Source organism: Oryza brachyantha, chromosome 11 (genome assembly GCF_000231095.2).
Source record: "Oryza brachyantha chromosome 11, ObraRS2, whole genome shotgun sequence".
Lineage (NCBI taxonomy): Eukaryota > Viridiplantae > Streptophyta > Magnoliopsida > Poales > Poaceae > Oryza > Oryza brachyantha.
Genome location: NC_023173.2, coordinates 15,234,980 through 15,255,384, shown reverse-complemented (window position 1 = coordinate 15,255,384; position 20,405 = coordinate 15,234,980). Strand labels below are relative to the sequence as shown.

General features: G+C 38.5%; 2 protein-coding genes across 2 annotated transcripts; both read right to left on the bottom strand.

The window, feature by feature from the left end:
• Positions 1 to 7,747: 7,747 nt before the first annotated feature.
• Positions 7,748 to 9,091, bottom strand: LOC107305298 (cyclin-dependent kinase inhibitor 3-like). The gene is made up of 3 exons (XM_040529070.1): positions 8,656 to 9,091; positions 8,302 to 8,460; positions 7,748 to 8,183 (listed from the first exon to the last, which is right to left on the bottom strand). Exons 1-3 carry the CDS (start codon positions 8,976 to 8,978, stop codon positions 8,114 to 8,116), a joined length of 552 nt encoding a protein of 183 aa, XP_040385004.1. The 5' UTR covers positions 8,979 to 9,091; the 3' UTR covers positions 7,748 to 8,113.
• A 5,576-nt stretch (positions 9,092 to 14,667) lies between these two features.
• On the bottom strand, positions 14,668 to 19,601 carry LOC102700380 (patatin-like protein 1). The gene is made up of 5 exons (XM_006662982.3): positions 19,309 to 19,601; positions 19,026 to 19,207; positions 16,582 to 16,936; positions 15,902 to 16,204; positions 14,668 to 15,133 (listed from the first exon to the last, which is right to left on the bottom strand). Exons 1-5 carry the CDS (start codon positions 19,465 to 19,467, stop codon positions 14,897 to 14,899), a joined length of 1,236 nt encoding a protein of 411 aa, XP_006663045.2. The 5' UTR covers positions 19,468 to 19,601; the 3' UTR covers positions 14,668 to 14,896.
• Between the last annotated feature and the right edge of the window lie 804 nt (positions 19,602 to 20,405).

The following is a 20,405-nucleotide window of genomic DNA, read 5'->3' as shown; positions in this document are numbered from 1 at the left end:
ACATTTATAACTTTTACTATAAATAATGTTCAGAATATTTTGTTTCGAAGCATAAGCGCTATACTTGTTACATTGATCTTGAAAAGTACTTTAATAAGGCTACATATTTGCTGATATTTCTCTATATACTGTAATAAAAAAATAATGGTGAAGCTAGCTTACTGGTGCATGTAGCACGTATATATTTGTATACAAGTAAATCCCTCAATTATTCTCCCTGATCCCTATACATGTGACCGATTTAGATGCATTACGAAACATGCTTAATTGGACTTTAATATATGATGGATGTGGCCATGCATTATTGGCCACTAAAATAAAGGATATACTCATATACACGCATAGTTTGGCAAACAATACACTCTCACGACACATTCTCGCTCTTTTAAATACGAACTATATATGCTTATATTAACTACATCTCAGTTTTCTATAACTAACTTATATTTTAAAATAATAAATGATAGCTTACATTAGACACACTCTTAAGTATTATACTTAATTTGTACTCCCTCCGTTTTAGATTATAAATCATTTTGACTTTGATCAAAATCAAACCGTTCTAAGTTTGACAAAGTTTACTTAAAACATAGTAACATCTAAAACCCAAGACACACATATTATAAAAATATATTCAATTATAGATTTAATGAAGCTAATTTGGTGTGGTATATGTTACTATATTTTGTCTATAAATTTAGAGTAGTTTGACTTTGACCAAAGTTAAAATAACTTGTAACTTTAAACGGAGGGAGTATTTACTAACGTGGATCATTTGAAACCGAGGATTGAGAAAACACAAGAATAAAAAACATAACATTAATAGAAATGCATATGCACATAAAAAATAAATGATTGGTAAGCACATAAAAAGGTGTAGAAATAACTGTTTGGACAGAGCGCGTAATGAACACATGAATTTAAGGGGAGAAAGACTCGAATGAAAGTTTTCATAAACTTAGTCTTCATTATGAATTTCTAAGGTTGCACTCGGCATCACATCTTCCCGTCCTCTACCATATCATTTCTCATACACTTACCAATCTATTAAACATGTGTTTTTAAAATGTATAAAAATTAAATTTCTCTTAAGACCATATTAATCTATTTTAAAATTTTCTAGCTAATATTTAATTAACCACGCGCTAATTAATCCATCACTCTATCTTATATGTACCGTGGGAGGGGGGACAAATTCCTACCCCCTACTCGAGGTCCCTACCGAACACAACCTAAGGTTAGTCCAAAATCTATTTGTCTTGAGCTAATCCATGGGAATGGAGTCCCGATTCTTCGTTTCAAACAATCAAATAATAACTTTTCTATACGATTAAAATTTCACTAATTTATATATTTTTTCATAGTAATCGAAGGCCTTGTCTATTATATATATATATATATACTTATTTCATTCTATTAATTAATCCCTAGTCCATGTCAAGTATCAAAAGTCCAGCAAAGGACAACACATACACCTTGATATCGATGTCCAATGCCATGACAGATAATCTTTTATGTCCATATCTATCAGGCATCGCCACTCACCCTTTTAAAAACGATGCCTTCTGGAAGTCATTAAGAACCAATTAGTGTTGAGATCAACCAAATTACAAAAGTAAAAAGAATGATGATCGTGGATCTGAAGGGTGAAGGTTGGTTATCTTTTTCTTCGTGCCCTCTTCTTCTCACTCCCTCTCCCCTATTTCCCATAGGGGATAGAGTGTATAGGGGGGCTAGAGCTCCCCGCTGGATTTGTTTGGATCCAGTGATTTTTTTTGTCCCTTATCATATCGGATGTTTGGACGTTAATTAGGAGTATTAAATATAGACTGATAATAAAACTAATTGCATAAATAAAGACTATTTTATTTGACAAATTTTTTAAGCCTAATTAATCCATGATTAACAAATATTTACTGTAGCATCACATTCTCTAATCATGGACTAATTAGGCTCAATAGATTCGTCTCGCTAAATAGTTCAGAGTATGGTGTGGGTTTTATTAATAGTCTATATTTAATACTTTTAATTAGTGTCCAAACATTCGATGTAACAGGGACTACAAGAAAGTCAGTGGGAACCAAACACCCTCTAAAACATATGTAGTACTACAAACTCATTAGGAAAAATGATATTATTAATTTCTTGTTGCAAATGTGTGTACAAACGATAATATTGATCCATACGATTGTGCTACATTAAATGCAGACGGTTACCATAAATCAGGTCTAGGGACGTTGACGTGTTTGATGTACATTTCAGAGCAAGATTTGGAAGCAAATTAAAAGGTGGGTAGTACGTGTGGTGTCATGACTACAAAACGTGCAAGCAATTAAACCAGCTACACAATGATCAAATCAATTAAATTTTATATATAGCAAAATTCAATACATCATCCGTTTCATATTACAAGTGAACTTGAGATTATACTATGGCCGCGTTCGGCTAGATGGTGTAGAGGATAAATTATCCGGCGCGAAAAACGTAGTAATAGATTAGTACATGATTAATTAATTATTAAAAAATATAAAATAGATTAATATGATTTTTTAAAACAACTTTCCTATAGAAAATTTTTCTAAAAAATACACTGTTGTTTAGCAGTTCGGGAAGCGTGCGCACGGAAAAAAGGGTGCTTAGATATCTAACATGGGGTGCCGAACGGGGCCTATGTTATACCTTTTTAAATTTGATCAAGGTTATATAAAAACTATACTAACATATATAGCACCAAATTAGTTTTAGCAAATTCGTCATTGAATATATTTTATAATCTATTTATTTTGTCTCAACGATATTTTTATATTTTGTATAAATTTAATCAACCTTTAAATGGTTTATTTTAGGAGATGCAATAGAGTCAGCCTGCCTGAAATAATGCCACATGGAAAAATACCCAATCTCATTCGTTTCATTTTTAGTCAAATAATGAAGGATACTCCATTAATAATGCCTAAAGGGGTGGATGGGACACGTATTTATTTGTCTGGTCAATTAGGGGTAAATTTTGGTATCAAGAAATGAAAGTGAAAGGCGGGATTTGAAGCTTAAGACATTCTATCCATGAGCAGATAAGAGATAACCTAGCGAACTGAAACACCTTAGTACTCAGAAGAAAAGTTTTGTCGTTCATTTGATGAGATGGGTGGGCTCATAGCCTTCAGATGTAGGTTGGCTTTGTCACCCCAAAACAAAATATCGGTAAAATGATATAAAAGTTTGTTTTTTTTTTCATGTATGCCATGCAATAACCTATATACTGCAAATTTTGCTGAAATCCTAATCGATCTGGAGTCTGGAGAAGTTTCAGAACTAACATCTGGATATATATTCCAGATATTTTGCACATTGCAAACTTGCAAATCGAGTTGAAACTATAGAATTCTTCACGTTGAATGTTAGTGAATTTTGATTGGCTCAAAAACCATTTGGAATTTTTATGGGCTTTCTTGGGCTGAAATTTGAGCGTATATACGCACGCAGGAATGTGTTACAGTGTTAGGACGTTAAGAGGCCTGGAATGTAATGTAACTGGGCTTTGGAGAACCGCCTGGTATCTTGCTGCTTCTTTTTTATTTTCTTTTTTTCCTTTTCTTATCATTTGCCGTTCTGCTATTCTTTTAGATAATGAAATTTATTCTGGTTTTTGATACAACCAATTGTTAGAGGTTGTGCGTAAAACATTTTATGAATTATAAAATCACAGGCTAATTAAAAATAAGAAAAAACTACATGGAACATATCCTAAAGATAAAAGCAACACACACCTATTCTGTTAGTGTTCTCTATATTAATGGGTGCATTCTTTGGTGGATGAAGAAAGAAAGATAAAAAAATATATGATTTTTAATAGCTATTTAATGGTACATACAATACAAAAGTTAAAAATCTATGTAAGAGGAATGGGGAAATGAATTTTTATACATAAACTTTGTAAAAAAACCCACATTATTTAGCAATTTGGAAAACGTGTAACAACCAATGAAAAAAAACTGAGAACAAGCTAGAGAGAAGAACACAGTATGCACTGGACAATGTCACGTGTAACATTAATACAAAAGTAAAATGACATTGTTAAGGTATACAGTGAAAAACCCATACAATAAAAATACCGTGACGATCATTTAGCTAGGCAAGGATGATCAACATCTTAACCTATTCTATCGCACACTCTTCTCGCCGTTCCTCTCTTGTCAATCTGACACATTCTTGGCATTCTCATTCAAAGAATTAAGGTTGTCATGATCATGTCTAAAATGACACTTTTAACCCTATTCACTTGTACACACGTCTTCGTATGTCAATGCCTTTTCATTATCTGAACAACATGCATATCTTCTTTCATTGTCACACTTTAAAAAAAGTTCTTTGAGATTAATTTGTCTAGAAAGGATCACATCAAAGATGCACAATCAAAGCACCATGCATTCACACACTGCCCACTACTGTTTTGTGTTTCCTATCACCACTCCATGAATGACATTTGACAGCATCAAGTGCCTCAAAAACCAACTAATCTTGTTTAGTGGTCTAAAAGGCCATGATATCATATCTCTAATCAGCCAATTGTATATTCCATATCGGATCCCGAGGCAGAGACGAAGATGCCATCCATGCTACAACTCCTTTCCTAGACACTCCCGGTCCCAAAAAACAACTCCTAGTCGTAACATCCTAAAATAAGTTAAAAATTATGAAAAATTAAAACTCTTATTACTAATAGAACAACAGGTGGTTTGGGTTGGCAACAAGTAGGATCAAAGGGATACAAATTCTCGATTTACATATCAATGGTAATAAGTAAAAACATATAAATTAATTTATTAAACTCTAGAAGTTCATTTATTTTAGAATGGACATCGTATATACTTAGGCCCCGTTCGGTAGGGGTAAGGGGTGGGTTACGTATTAATAGATTAGTATATGATTAATTAATTATTAATTATTAAAAACTATAAAATAAATTAATATGATTTTTTAAAATAATTTTCTTATAAAATTTTTTTAAAAAATATATCGTTTAATAATTCGGAAAACATGCGTGCGGAAAAAGAGAGATATAAAATAACTAATGGTGGCTGCCGAACTCGGCCTTAGTGTAAGTTCTTGTAGGCCAAACATGCTAAATCGATTTGCTTATGTAAAATAAGGTAAATTATTAGTGATTAATTAAGTGCTAATTATTTAAACTTGAAAATATAATTAATCATGCGCTAATGACTTAGCTTACTTTAGGTGAGTAAGTTGGTTCAACCTGTTTCAAGCTAAAAGAACTCGCCTTAGCTAGTACTTACAAGGTGGCCCACAAAAAAGGCCAAGTCTATATCTCTGTCAGTGTCACAAATTAAAGTGACACATTGTGAATGTGCTTGGGTGCAGCATCCTTGTATGTGTACCTTCTTGCATCATTCCTCTCACCCTCTCTCACGTGCACACTGCTTGTTCTCACATCACATCTTTCTTGGGGATTCCATCAGAGAGGTCTAAATAATGGAGAAAACAAGCAAAAAGGCCATGTATAGAGTAATATATGTTCTGCGCTTATTTCAGTACACTGACAGTATAGTGGCATCTGCTCGGATCCAATGGAACAAATCATAATGCCTGCATTTTTTAATATCATATTATATTATATCCAATTGAACAAATCATAATGCCTGCCTGCATTTTGCTTATATTGTATTATTTAGGGGGATGGGAAGGAGAAAAGGCTAGATAAGTCATGAAAGTAGGAAAATATGTTCATGTTTTCAATTATGCACCTTTTCTAACATATTATTCTGTTTAAAATAATTTTATTGTTATATATTGTTATTGACCCATGCATTTTTTTGTTTTTGTTGTACGCACATATAATTTTTTAGAAGGAATTTAACTTAATTAAGCAATGTACATGTAAATCCACACATAAATTAAGAAGCTTGAATCAAGACCAATATGTTATTGTATCTTTGCAGATATTTCTCTTTGTATGGAAGGGGGAATGGTATATACCCCCCCTTGTGTTAGGCAGCATACATTCTTTAAATCTAGGCTACACATGCTCAGAATATACCATAACTTTGATTCTCCTTACTTCTTGGTTCCTACCAGACAAGCAGTAGCTGAGGTAGCTAGTAGCTCCAGATCCAAGGCATGAACCCTAGCTAAGCCCAATCACAAACCTAACACCTGGAGTGGTTAATTAATTAATAACCAACACAATTTAATCTTGACCCATATACTTATTCACCATTTGTGTATATTCAAATGGATAATTAATTTAAGTGCAAGTGCCAAAGTGTGAAGGGCCCTCCCAAGGTGCACCAAATGATAAGGCCCCCCCTCAGGAAAGTGCAAAGGAGGGGCTAAGATTCCATCTCCTTTGTAGTTTTGTTGCCTTTGGGGGTTTTCTTTATGCTTGTTGCAATTATGCCCCCAACAACCAACTGATGATGTGTACTTTTGACTTTTTAAACATGTGTTAAGTACTACTAGTAATATATGTAGGGTTTTTTAAACATGACTTGAGTAGTACTGTAGATAAGGTCAAGGTAAAGGTACATGTAACTACAATAACATCATAGGAGCATACACTAATTGATATTTCATATATGAGTTTTAATAGGCTCAGCCAAAGCTTTAAATTATCATTATGCAAATAATTATCAACTGTTTCAGTGCATCTGAAATTTAATCCCCTCACTTTGATAAACCGCATGTAAATTAATTGAATGTTAACCATATTTGTTACTTCATATAGTATTGAAGAAATGAAAACCAACACATAGCCGCATGGGTAGGCCGACATGAAAAAGAAAAACAATCTGAAGAGATTTTGGGACGAAAAGCAAAATTAGGGGTAGAGAGGAGCAGAAAAGCATGAAATTAATTCTCCTTTCAGAGGTGCTCCTTGCATAAATGAACTTTTGAAGCTTTCCATATATGAAAAATAGCTTTTAATTCCTCACTCAAATAAAGCCTAACTCCTAGAGCACATCAAGTGGATGCAATATACAAAAGAGGATAAAAGAAAAGGGCAAAAAGGAAAACAAAAGTAGAATAATATAATTCGTGTGTGTGTGAGAGAGAGAGAGTTTTGAAAGGCTTCATGCGAATTTACTCAGAGAAGGGCAATAGAAACCCCAGCAAGCTACATACGTACGTACGTACGTATACAAATGCATGTGCATCTACGTACGTACATGCAGCCATTTTGCGATCGTCGTGCGTGCAGATGAGGCAAAGAGACCTGGAACAAATTTTTGCAAAAGAACAAGACACACTCGATCTGACCTAGCTTGCATGCATGATTGCATTGTTCTTTCGAGCCAAAACTGCCTTCACATGTCAGCGGCATCATCAAATTGGCACTGTCTGCATTCTCAGTTTAACTCCAACAACTACTGTTTCTAATTAATCTAACCTCAGTACCTAGACGGGGAGTAAATAGTACTCTCTCCGTTTCAAAATATAAAGAATTTTACAATTCAAATTTTATACCATAAGCTAAATATGTATGGGACACTTATTCTAATCATGGAAATAAGCACATTTTTATCCAATGAAATGATTGGAAAGTGAATTCAAGCAATTCAAAGCTCAAATTTTGACCATCGAAGTGACTAAAAGAGAATATTTTTCTTTTACTTCAGTTTTTGCCAAAGAACAAAAAAAATCCATGTATTTTGGAACTGGCTTAGCCAGTATTTTGTTACATCATCCGAAAGAGATGAAAGAATTATAATTATTTATGAAGGGCTGAAGAAGTAATAAATCATGAATGAGGAGAAATTAACTAAATGGAAGAAAAATTGATTGGCAAGAGGGGAGCTCATCAGAAGCATCCTCCAAATCATCTGCATTATCCTTAATTAACCCCCTACCAGCTATACACAAGATTAATTGACAGAGCCTGAGATATACTATGGTAGCAGTGAGAACTGACAAGTACAGGATCAGAGTAATTAATTAGCTCCCTAATGGAGAATTAGAGAGCTACTAATTAGCAGGAGAAAAACAAGATTGATCACTAACTCCATACAGTTTTTTTTCCTCTCCCAGATAGCTGCTAATTGAGCTGCATCTCTTGTGGTGACATGAGTGTGAGTTGACACTTCTGCCCCTGACCAGTTCACGTGCTCACCGGCGACCACTCGAAGCGGCCTTGCAACGGGCGGTCGAGGGCAATGTCGTAATTGTACCTGCAAAATTGCAGCTGGGGTTAGCAAATTATGCAGCTTAATTAGCTGTAATAGCTTAGTTTAGCTTAATCTTTGTGCAAGCTAGAGATGAGCAGAAGGGCTTTGTGTATGTACGTACGTCTCCGCGAATCGCCGGCGCTCGGCGAGCTCCGCCGCGGCGAAGAACGCCTCGATCTCCGCTTCCGGCGGAGGCCGCGGCCGGCCGGCGACACGGCTGTGCTCGCCGTCGTGTTCCACGACCTCGCCGGAACAAAAATTATTTGGCTTCAAAACGTTTCTGAAATAACCAGAGTAGAAGAAAGAGTTAGTGTGACATTGGCATCAAAATTTGGCACAGTTTAATTAATTGTTAGCTTGTAAATTGTCGCACAAAAGGAAATCGAGTTACGAATGCTTCGATTTTTGAAATCTGATTCGTGCTGCAGGTTACACAGGAGAGGAAAAACAAAATTGACACGATTAAATATCATACCTTTCTGCACAGCTGTCGCCGGAGACGACGACGACGGAATAATTCCCCTGCAGCGACGGCGACGGCGACGCCTTGCACCGCAGCTGCCGGGACGCCGAGGAGGACGGCGACTTCACCCCACACTGTCGCGCGCTCGCACCGTTCTTGGCGCACCGGCGTCCGCGGCGGTGACGCCTCCTCGGGCTGCCTCCCGCCGCCGGCACCCGCCGCCCGCTGCGCAGCGTCAGGTACGAGTACGAGCACGCCGCCGCGGCACCGGCACCGCCGTCGACGTCTGCCGGCGGCTGCGGCTGCTTGCAGCTGCTCCTGAGGTACTTGCCCATGGCGGCGGGCGAGCGAGCGAGCAGACCAATCGCGACCTAGCTCGACCGATCGGCGGACGACTGCTCGAGCTCGTCGTCGTCTTCTCCGGTGGCGCAAGCTTAGGTGAGCTACAAGTAGCTGAGCTACTGCAGCAGCAGCAGCAGCAGCGGCAGTAGTTATATGTACTTGCGGCGGCTAATCGGAGCTCGTCACGTCACCGCGCGCGCGCGGGCGCCGGCGATGACGGCGTTAGCTCCTCGCCGTCGCGCGAGGGTCGCACATGACGGCGAGGGCGAGGGCGAGGGCTTGCCGTTAGGATGGCCGTACTACGTGTACGTGGCAGGTGAGAAGCGCCGGTGGCGCCGCGATGAGGAGCTGGAGCATCAAACAAAATTTGGGCTTTGGAATATAGTACGGATTTTTGCATGGATTTGGTCGAAATTAGTCTGGATTCAGTATGGTTCCGGTGAATTTCTTCCGTTAGATAATTTTTTGGGATAGGATATAGCTTTGTACAATTTTTTTTAAGTTTTGTTTTCAGTGAGTTTTTAGTATGCTCAAGCTGATAGTGATACGGCGGGGTTTGTGTTAGGTTCGGTTTACCATAATTGCTAGCGTTAATGTTAAGGTGTGGTAATGACCCTGTCAAATATAGCTAATTTAAAAAAGAGGTTTTGAGATACCCTTGTGAGCTATTTGTTGCTTTGAACCAAAATATTATGCGTAGCAAAAAAATTATAGATGTATAATTAAAACTAAAATTGTAATGTTGCAATAGATTTATATATCTTATATTAGATGAATTGATGACTCTATCTCACTAAAAAATTAAACAAAATATTTTATATACTTATAGAAATTTATAGTTATATTTAAATTTATAGTAACAGGTACCATAAAAACATACTAATAAAATAAACAAAAAATTGTTTTTTTAATGAAACTCGCATGGTTTTCCTCGCTTTTCTTCGGTAAAAAGCCGGTTAACCGTGGGAAATAACACGAACCTCCGTGAGAGATGTAAAGCACCAAACTATCTTGATCCTGGTTCTATGTTTTCAAATGCAAAAGAGGTTCAGTGGGGAGACCAAATTTCAAACAGAAACAAAAACACAAACCAATCACAGTTTGAACATTTTTTGTTGCTAAATTCAAGCAAATTTCAGACTTTTCTTTCTGAACCCTGCTTGAACATTGCTGGCCGGAAACTGGTGGAGTTTCCAGCGACATGAACAATCGAATGTACTGCAAAAATTCTGTACAACATCTTGGGCGAATCTTTGGCTTGGTTTATGTTGGGCAGTATTATAGATTGGGTGTTGCAAGCGACGACGCTGCTCTCAGCCTCTGTTGGGAGCAGGGAGAACGAGCGTGCGTGCACAGACATTTTCGGCAGAGATTCTCTCAACTTTTTCCTGTTTTCAAAAAATCAGGATTCAATTTCCCTTTTTGTGTGTGTGTGTGGGGGGGGGGGGGGGGGTTATACATTCATAGGATTGATCGTTTCTGAAAGCATAATCCTACCCGGGGACCGAAATTTTAGAAATTTTGACTGAATGGTCCTGAATTTTTGAACGGATTTTGCTCAACCTAAACATTTTTTTGTGAAAAAATTCCCTACAAATCCCTAAGAATTTGCACAATCTCTTATATACCTCTTATTTTTTTACCTCATTACTTACAATCCTATGAGTTTTATCTCGATCAACTCTACGATCACTCCGTTAGATAACCATCACTTGACCATTATTTTTTTAAAAAAAAAGTAATTATATTGCCCCTCTCCCATACTTATATGCTACCTATTCCGTAAATCTCCATATAAAAAAATTAACCTATAACAAAATAAATAGGATATAATCGTTTAATAACAAATTTAAAAAACAAATTTATTTTTTTAAAAAAATAAAAATTGTGATCCAGTCCATTCATTAGTTCCAATAGAAAATTGAGAACCAAAACTGTTAGTTATTTGGGTTGGGAAGATGTTATACGAAATTCATCAAATTGGGATTGAAATTTACTTAAACATTTTAATATCTTTGTCAAATGTGATAAAATAATTTCGTCCCGTTTGTTTTTTACAATGAAAATTTTCACTACATGGTCATTTGAAAATTACTTTTCAAATTTGGTGCTGATCTTATTTTTTAAAAATTCATAATGAATATTTAATAATCTATCCCTTACTACTTTTTAGAACCGAATTAATTCCTATGTGAAACATTTCTAACTTTTAGCAATAAGCAAACTAATGATCAACTAATGCAATGAGCATACAAGGCATCCAAATAAAAACTAAGGGGTATACACTAGATCAAATAAATTTGAGGGGTACATAAGGGATAAAGTGAAATCTTAGGGACACGGAGAATTGATTCTTTTTTGGGCTAAATTTCAAGAATTTTTATCCAAAATTCTGAACCCTATATATTCATTATTCAATGTTTCTCATGAAAATAGTTTCCTACACTATCAACTATATTTAATGTGTGTTCCAAAAGACCATATCATTCAAGTTTGAGAAAGGACTAATTCTAGTGCTTAAAATGCTTCCAAATGTTGCACCTGGGCTCTTTTGTGAAATTTATTTTATAAACAGCCCCTTAACAAAACATTTTTCCATAAATGTACCCAAGTGTCTACACCGACACACGACTAGTCTAGACCCAAAACAAAACTATCCGACGACAGCCGGATTATCCGATCGGACAGAGGTTTACTCCGTTAATCTTGGGCCCAATTCGCCATGTGTCCGTGCCAATGTCTGTGTCACTGATCGAGGTCCATTCATGAAACAAGTTTTTTTATAAGAGTTCATTCATAAATCAAGTTTCACAAAATGGCCAGGCTGCAAAAATAACCCAATGCCCTAAAAATGCAGCTTTATCTGCAGTTTTTGTGTGCACCGATATCTGCTCTCTTGTTACCCAGTCCCTACCACATTCAGGCCAATCCAGTCACTACCATACAATGTGATACCGGTGGTCAAGCTGGACAGTTGCAGCATCAGCAGTCAAATCCGGCCAAAAAGCCTTAGAAAACGGGCCTGAAAACTTACAATAAGACAAAAAAACACACAAAAGGTGAAGCTACATTGCATTCAGAAACTATTCAGGAGCAACAGCTATATGCATTGCATACACTGGACTGGACGAAGCACAACAAGCAGCCTGCAGAGATTCTTGTGAGAGAACAGTTGGTAGCTGCAGAGGTCGGTCCCGGTTAATTTCTTGTCCTTGGACCAGCCGTTGATCACTGCCTAGATGGGTGAAAATCCAGAGCTATCTAGCAGTAGCAGATAGCTTCAGCTTAAGCTTAAGATCCACAAGAAACCATGCTACTTGAGTAAGAAGAATCTTTACTGAGATATGCGAAAGTGCTACACCTCTCTTCATCATGTTGTTTTTACCAATCAAAAGTGCAACTGATCACTGTTGGATATTAACCACTTACTTCTCTTTGGTAGGGTTAGAGTAATGGTACCGACAGGGATTGTCTGCAGTACTGCTGTGCAGTAACTACAGCTGACAGTGGGCCCTATATCCTATGGGCCCACATGTCAGTCTCTGTTGCTGCACAACAGTAATTGTAGAGGATCCATGGCCATATGCATGACTCAATCCATCAGTTTTTTTAAGCCTTTCAGTGTTCAAAGACGAACTTATCTCCCAGTGATACCTTTTTAAGCGTGGTTGAGGATCGAACACACTAACAGGTCATACGTGCGTGTATTGATATGTGTGGGATGTGGATGTCTCCCTTGTAGTCAAAAAAAAAATGGAACTGATCACATAGGTAGGGCTACATTTTTCTTGATCTTGGTCCAAGCTATTGCTGCATGTATGGGACCAAGAGATTCAGTACAAAGGGGTTTACTAGTACCACTAATCATGGAGTGGCAGTACTGGATACTGATCACTGAACAAAATAACAATTAACAACAGTGCATTTGGGGGGGCCAAGATGCTAGATCTGATACAGTGACAAGCTTGTAAAAGCTAGCAAAGCAATTTGGCAAAGCATATGCAGGCATTGGGTTGGTCAGGTTGTGCCAAAGCGGCCGTTTAACTTGATCTAACTTTGAGGCAATGAAAACTAGGGCACCAAAGCCTGTGCCACAAAAGTGCACTTTGCCCCCCTTAAGTCTGAACCACTTGTCACAAATGATTCATGCATGCAATTTCCAATGCTTCTACTGAGTATCAGAATATCTACCTGCTCCTCTGGATGTACAAAATGGAATGCTATTGACAGCTTTAATTTTATTCCCTTTGTAATATTTTTCTGAGTTCTCTTGCTATTAGTCAGAGAACTCCTCAACCCTAACTAATGGGGTGTTTTAGAGGATGTAATCATCTTCCTTATCTAAAAAACTACACCGGAGGAGCATAATTTTGACAGAAATTGCTATGCATACGATTTAACCATCCGATTTACGTACGACTCAATCATCCAACAGCTGTAGTGCCACTTGCTTGATCCCCTTTGTCTAATAAATGATTACAGTGTTTCAACCGTACGCAGTTAGTATAATTAGGTCGTACGTACAGTAGGACTGAATTTTTAGTTGCTCTAGCTTATTAGACACTTTTTTTAAATCATTTCTATGATTTTCAATAATGTGAATGTGTATGTAGTGTTAAAGCGAGAGTGGTTTTACTTCCACAATGCATAGAAAGAAAAGGTACTGTGAAACCTAGGACGGGAGGAAAGTGGCCTGAAGACTGAACATTCAGTAAATAGACCATATATTCCACTGAAGATGCTACAGGCTTTTGGTTTTCAGGACGTTCTTGGATGCAATGCAATGCCATTCATCGGCAGCTGCTGGAATTCCCAGAGCTGACAGTGTGATGATCGAAATGGATGGATCTTGGACTCAGCCGAATGTGACACTGCGAGTGGGGCCAGCTGCATCTCGCATGTTACCATGTCAGGGCCAGGAAATCCATGCATGGTTGTAGGTTAGTGAGAACTTTCCTGGAGCTGGAGGTAGGAGGAGATAGAACTGGAGCCTGGAGCTGGAGTTGAAGGTTGCAAGATCTCATGGGTATCTGAGAAAGGCGAAAAAGTTGCCTGTCGCCGAGCTAGCTTAGCTGAAGCTCGTGGAGATCTGAATGATCGATCTTCCTCTGAATTCAGCATCATCTCTGTCTGCGTCTGTGTGTGGTTTTCTGGAGCCATGGCCTCGTGGGTCTCTCTCTGCATTATTGGCCAGCTTCTGAAAAAAAAAATCACTGATCGATTGGCACCAGCAGCCTGATGATGATGCAACTGAACAGATAATGGCATTTGCCAGTCCCATCTGGCCCAATTGTACACATGCTCATTAATGATTATGATCGATTTCAGTGTTGCTTAAGTACTACTAATAGGCAGACAATCAGTAAACTGTTCTAGTAGCACTCCATGCATGCTGAGTAGACATTAACCATTCACTGAAATACTTTGGAATCAAGCAATTATTATTGAGGCCGAATCCGGTGCATATTACTTGTAGTATAATTTAATCCAGACCACTGATCTAATTTTGTTAAACGGTTATAATTAAATTATACTACTAACAATTTTAGATGTAATAGAATTCTGAGAGTGTAATATTATCTTTTTTACCAGTGGGCCTTGCTGGGGTTTTTTTTATCCTTGCATAATATGATAAAAAAAATAAATACAAATCTAATATTAATCAAAGCACAAAAATACTCTTTTAAATAAATGGACGAGATTAGTTCTACTGGCAGTATTATACTACAAGTAATATGCACCAAAGCGTTGTCCAATATTATTACATCATGCATATACAGCGTCTCGCCCGGATCACATCACATTTAATCAGCACACCACAGCAACTTATTTAATTTTACATCTCCTCTTGGCCTTCTTAGCTTGATCAGGTAGAACAGACAGAGCCAGCTAGCCTCTGCTTAGAGCTAGCTTAGTAGGAGTTGTGGTTTCTCTTGCGTAGCCTTCGCTCGTCGGAGAGCTGCTTGGCGAAGCGCGCGAGCGCCTCCTCGTTGGTGCCCTCGCCGTCGACGGCCTCGTGCACCCCGGTGTCGATGTTCACCCTCGCCACCGGCTTCTTCAGCAGCCCCTTCCCGATCCCGATCAGCGCCTCCATGTTCTCCTTCGTCGCGATGTCCACCGACGACGTGTGCCCCTCCAGCGAATCATCCTACACGAACGCACATGTTATAATTTCATCCTCCTGCTACAAGGATGCGAAGATACGCAAGCTAGCTTATGGGTCAAAATCTGCTGGACCAATCCCCCTACATACTCTATTTCATTTCATGATTAGACGATGAGATAAATATCTGTTAAGAATGTCTTTAGCGCAAATTCAATGTTTTAGTTAGCACCTATTACCAATTAACTTGTTTGTACGAATAATTTCCAAACGGTTAAACGTTTGTGTTTTTGTCACATTGCCGTCCAATGTATAAAGTTAAAATGCACCACGAGATGGGATCTATGTCTCGCTAAGACGTTATCTGTAATGTGGGTCTGACAGAAGAAAAAATATCAATGGCTAGTACTAGTTACTGCTAACTGATATGCATAATTTATTGCTGTGAATATAAAAACGGTAAAAATATTGTATTTTAATCCTTGTGGCCATACCTTAAGCTTAAGGTCTATATTTTTCACATGAAACTTGTGTCTCACTCCACAACGTTAAAAGGTGATGTGATGTAGCAATATTTATTGTCTAAGATTGTTTTCCAGTGTACATTGTGGTTGCCCTTAGGTTGGTAATAGGGCGGGTGCATATTGTCCGATAAGCTTTTTTAACATCTTTGAAAAAAGTATCTTAAGATATCATATTTTTTAAGTATAAAGTGTTAGCATCCTGAGGTTTTATAAATTTAGACTAAAATTTTTAATATCTCAAGAAACTTTTTAAGGACGGTAGAAAATCATTGTCCAATTGATAGTTTACCTGAATGCGAAGGTAGCTCTGCTCACAGCAGAGAGACTGGAAGAGCACGGAGGCGTGGATGTCGACCATGTCAGCACTGGCATGGGTGAAGATGTCGATGAGCGGCGTGAAGCCGCCGTCGTAGAGCCACCGGAGGACGCCCCACTTGGCGCATTCGGGCGCCGTGTATTTCTGCGCGATCTTCGCCGTGCCGGTGCCGATCGAGATGACCAGGTAGTGCCTGTAGTCCGCTGGCTTACCCAGCTTGAAATCCTGGTTCTGGCGCAGCACCTCCCTGGAGATCATCGACATGGCCACCATTGTCTGCACACATTTATATAGCACCCAACTGATGATCAAAAGTTGGTGTTTGGGTACCGACGTTCGCGATGTAAAAGTTTTACCCGTAAATTATATTATGTTTGTTTTGTTCGTGTCCGTTTCTACTGATCTAGATCCTCTACCATCATGACAATAACATTACATTGACTGACATATAGGTTTCGTGGATGATAGGATCTACACGTAAGTAACTGTAATGGCAAATGATCCGAATCCGTTTCTACGACCCCTATCTTTCCGTTTCTGCTAATGCTTATAAACCAAAACTTAAATTTTAAATTTTAAATTTAGAGTGATTTTGACGGTTTTTCGCCGAAGTTTAACGGGGGAGTAGAGATGACACAGTGTTAATTCAGTACCGGGTTGTTTGCGGCGACGCCGCCGTCGATGAGGTGGAACTCGCGGGGCTCGCCGCCGGCGGGGTCAGGGATCTGGAAGAAGTGCGCCGGGAAGTAGGTGGGCGCCGCCGACGTGCTGATGCAGATGTCGGAGAGGTGGGCGTTCTTGAGCGGGTCGCCCTGGGCCTCGTAGGTGGAGAAGATGATGGGCTGCAGCCGCTTCACGTCGAACGCCGGCACGACGATGTTGGTGACGGTGTCGGCGATGGCCACGTCGTGGGTCAGGCTCTTGATCTTGTCGTGCAGGAACGACCCGTCGTACTTGGGCCCCCACACCACCCCCATCATGTTCACCAGTGGCGTCAAGAACCCAGCCCTGCAAATTAGAAACCACAATTGATTATTTTTTATTACTTCCTTCTTAATGATTTTTTTCTTTGTTGTTTTCGACAAGTGTAAGTGAATCAAATTATTAACGATTAAAAAATAGTTGGTGGCTAAAAACTTTTATAAACGTCCTCAGGGATCCAAAGCTAATACTAAAAGGTAGGATGAAAACCCCTCTTGAAAATGAACTCCAAACATAAATTTTGGTTTATGAATATAAGAATAAGCGAAGAGACGAGGGATAAAATCTTTGAAATGTAGCTTTGACCGGTTATTTGTGGAGTAATACATTTACAGATCCTAATATAGCTGTAGTATTGATATTTCTTGAAGATTTGTTTGTATGACTAGGAGAGCAGATATTTGAGGGCATGAGCCTGACTGTGTTATTCAGCATATGTTTTTCAATTTTTTTTTGCAACAACTATGTTATGTTATCTATCTCCTACGTACTCTGTACCGGTTCATCCTTCTATTCTAATCTAATTTGGTCACGTTCCTTGGCCGCCAGAAAAGAAACAAAAACAGGAGAAAACATCATGCTGATGTGACATCACAACCACTTAAAAAAAATACCAATACAGTTTTTCATTTGGTAACAATTCATATATAAAATTTTTATTTACAAAATATTTTTATTTATAAATATATTGTTTGGTGTTTGCATTAAAAAAACCAAACAATCGTTCTCTTAATCTAGGTTGGAGTAGTCACCAAACGCTCCATTTGGTTGAATTGATCAATAACATAATCACAACCTAAACCTATCTGAGGATCCCAAAAAACAAAATCACAACTTGTCCCAAGTGCTACTAAAACCCAACCAACATTATCTCTAGTCTAAAAAGGTGACGTGGCAAAACTGCCAATAATCATTTGCGAATAAAAATCCTGGTTCACAGTGTGTTTAAGTGAGAGCATCTGCAGCTTCATATGTATGACATGAGTGGCTGATTTTGCCATATCATGTCATAATGAGCTTGACTAGATAAATACATTGGATTTCCTTGTCTTATAAAGAAGAGATGAGCCTTCAGTGTCGTTGGTCGTCTCTTTCACCCACTTATTGATTAACCTAAACGATTCAAATTGTCGTCCACTAGGACGGCCGTCAAATTTAAAAAGAACTCAAGGGGACTGAATTTCGGATAATTTTAATTGAGAACCGTAGAGGTTCAACAGTTTATTAATCCGGTTGTCCCGACTCCAAAAACAATCATACAATTCTAGTCTTCTAGTAATTTATTATTAAAAAAAAATATAATTGTTGAGTACGGCATCCATCCCAATTTAACCGTGTCTGTGAATTTTCGTGTCTAACGTTTGGTCGTTCGTCTTATTTAAAATAATTATGAAAAAATAAAAAATAATCTCATATTAAGTACTATTTATATTTTAACATCTAATAAAATAAAAATATAAATCTTAAAAACTTTTTAGATAAGATATACGGTCAAATATTGAATATAAACAGTACGAAGTACAATTTTTATGAGACGGAGGCAGTATTATTTTTCTCTTGAACCATCATCTATTCAAATTTCTCTTCGTCATACTTTGCCATAAGTATCCTTTCATTGCCACATTCATATTTAATTAGGGACGTATACATAATTTCTCTTCTATGAACCTTGTATTTTCAATGTTAAGTTGTATTCTCTTTGGAGTAATAAATTTGAATTTTTTTATTAAATTCAATAAACTCCAAAATTTTAACTAGAGACATGTACTAAGATATTTTTTCTAATATATTTTAAGCATAATTTCCGGTCTCTACTCCCCAACCCATTTAATTAGATCAAGACTTTCAGAAACTCCATTCTAAAATCGTGAACCATCACGCATGAACAAATCAATCGTATGCAAAAACAAAAAAAGTGCTGCTATACTTACGATCAGGTCATACGACTAAAAGCATGTAACCATCGATCAATTAAAGCAGTGACACTGTAGCTGTTGATCAATTTAGTCGTACTTAACTCGTATAATTTGGTCGTACACATAGCAATTTAAAAAAAAAAGCAACTAACGATTGTGATCCAATGAATTCGCATGAAGAAGAAGATAGGAAAACGCACTTCCTCTGCGGGAAGATCTTGGGTCCGTTCTCGAGGTAGAACGTGTTGAGGTCGGCGGCGGCGAAGAGCGGCCGGCGGTTCTCGTCCGGCGCCGTCAGCATCGACGTGATGAGCGCCCCCGTGCTCGTCCCGGCGATCACGTCGAAGTAGTCCGCGATCCTCGCCTCCGGCCCGTCCAGCTCCTGATCGATCGACCACACGCACCCAGCAAAATCAGCCACAAAATCGCAACCCATTTCATCACAAACACTTGAGCTCGATCGAGCTAAGTTCATCTTGCTACCTGGAGCTTGGCCTCGAGGCAGGCGAGGATGGTGGCCGGGATGAGGCCGCGGATGCCGCCGCCGTCGATGCTCAGCACCGTGATGAGCCTCCCCTGGCACGGCGGCGGGGTCGGCTCCGGCACCGGCGCCGGCGCCGCCGCCTCGCCATTGCTCTCCATGCTAGCTCAGCTTAATTAGCTGCTCTCTACCACACCTAATTAGCGATGAGTTCTTGAGGAATCAGAGCAACAAGTGAGAGAGAAGCAAGCAAAGAGGAGAGACTTTTGATCGGTCGATGGCTCCTCGGATCTTGTGCTTTCTGTCTCTGGGTTCTGCCAACCTTGGCTATAGTATTTATAAAGTCAATTAATGCTAGCTAAGTATTAGAGCAAGTTCAATAGTATAGCCAACTACTGGCTCTAATTTATCTATAGTTAATCTAACAGTCAATTCGTACAATAGTTTCATACAAAATATCAATACATGTCCTGCATTTCGTACACACGTTTTGTCTTGGAGCCCGTGTGCAGCTGGCTATAAATTAGAGCAAGTTCAATGGTATAGTCAACTACTGACTCCAATTCATTTATAGTCAATTCATATAATAGTTATCTACAAAACATCAATACATGGTCTCACATGTCATACACATATTTTGTCTTGGAGCCCGTGTATAGCTGACTATAAATTAGTAGTCTACCTCTATTCTCTCTCCCCTCTTATCTCTTTAAAATATGCTTATAGCTGACTTATAGCCTGCTATTGTACATGTTCTAATTAGTAGTCCATTTTTTCTCTTCCCTCTTATCTCTTTAAAATATGTTTATAGCTGGCTTATAGCTTGAGCGTGCTATTTTAGCTGCACGCAGACTGGACCAGAGAAAAAGAGGCTTAATCTCGCAGAATCGCCAGCTAGCTGGGGGTCTGAGCAGAGAGGCAGTCATCATACAATGGCAACTGATCGACAGCTAGAATCTCCATCGTTTTTTCACTACATCGTGTCTCGTGTTTCATGTGCTCCTTGTTGCTACCTGTTTGCAAGGTGACATAATTGGTCAGTCACCCATCCACGCGGCGAAATTTTGTGAAATCAACCATTTGGTTTGAACGATTGTGG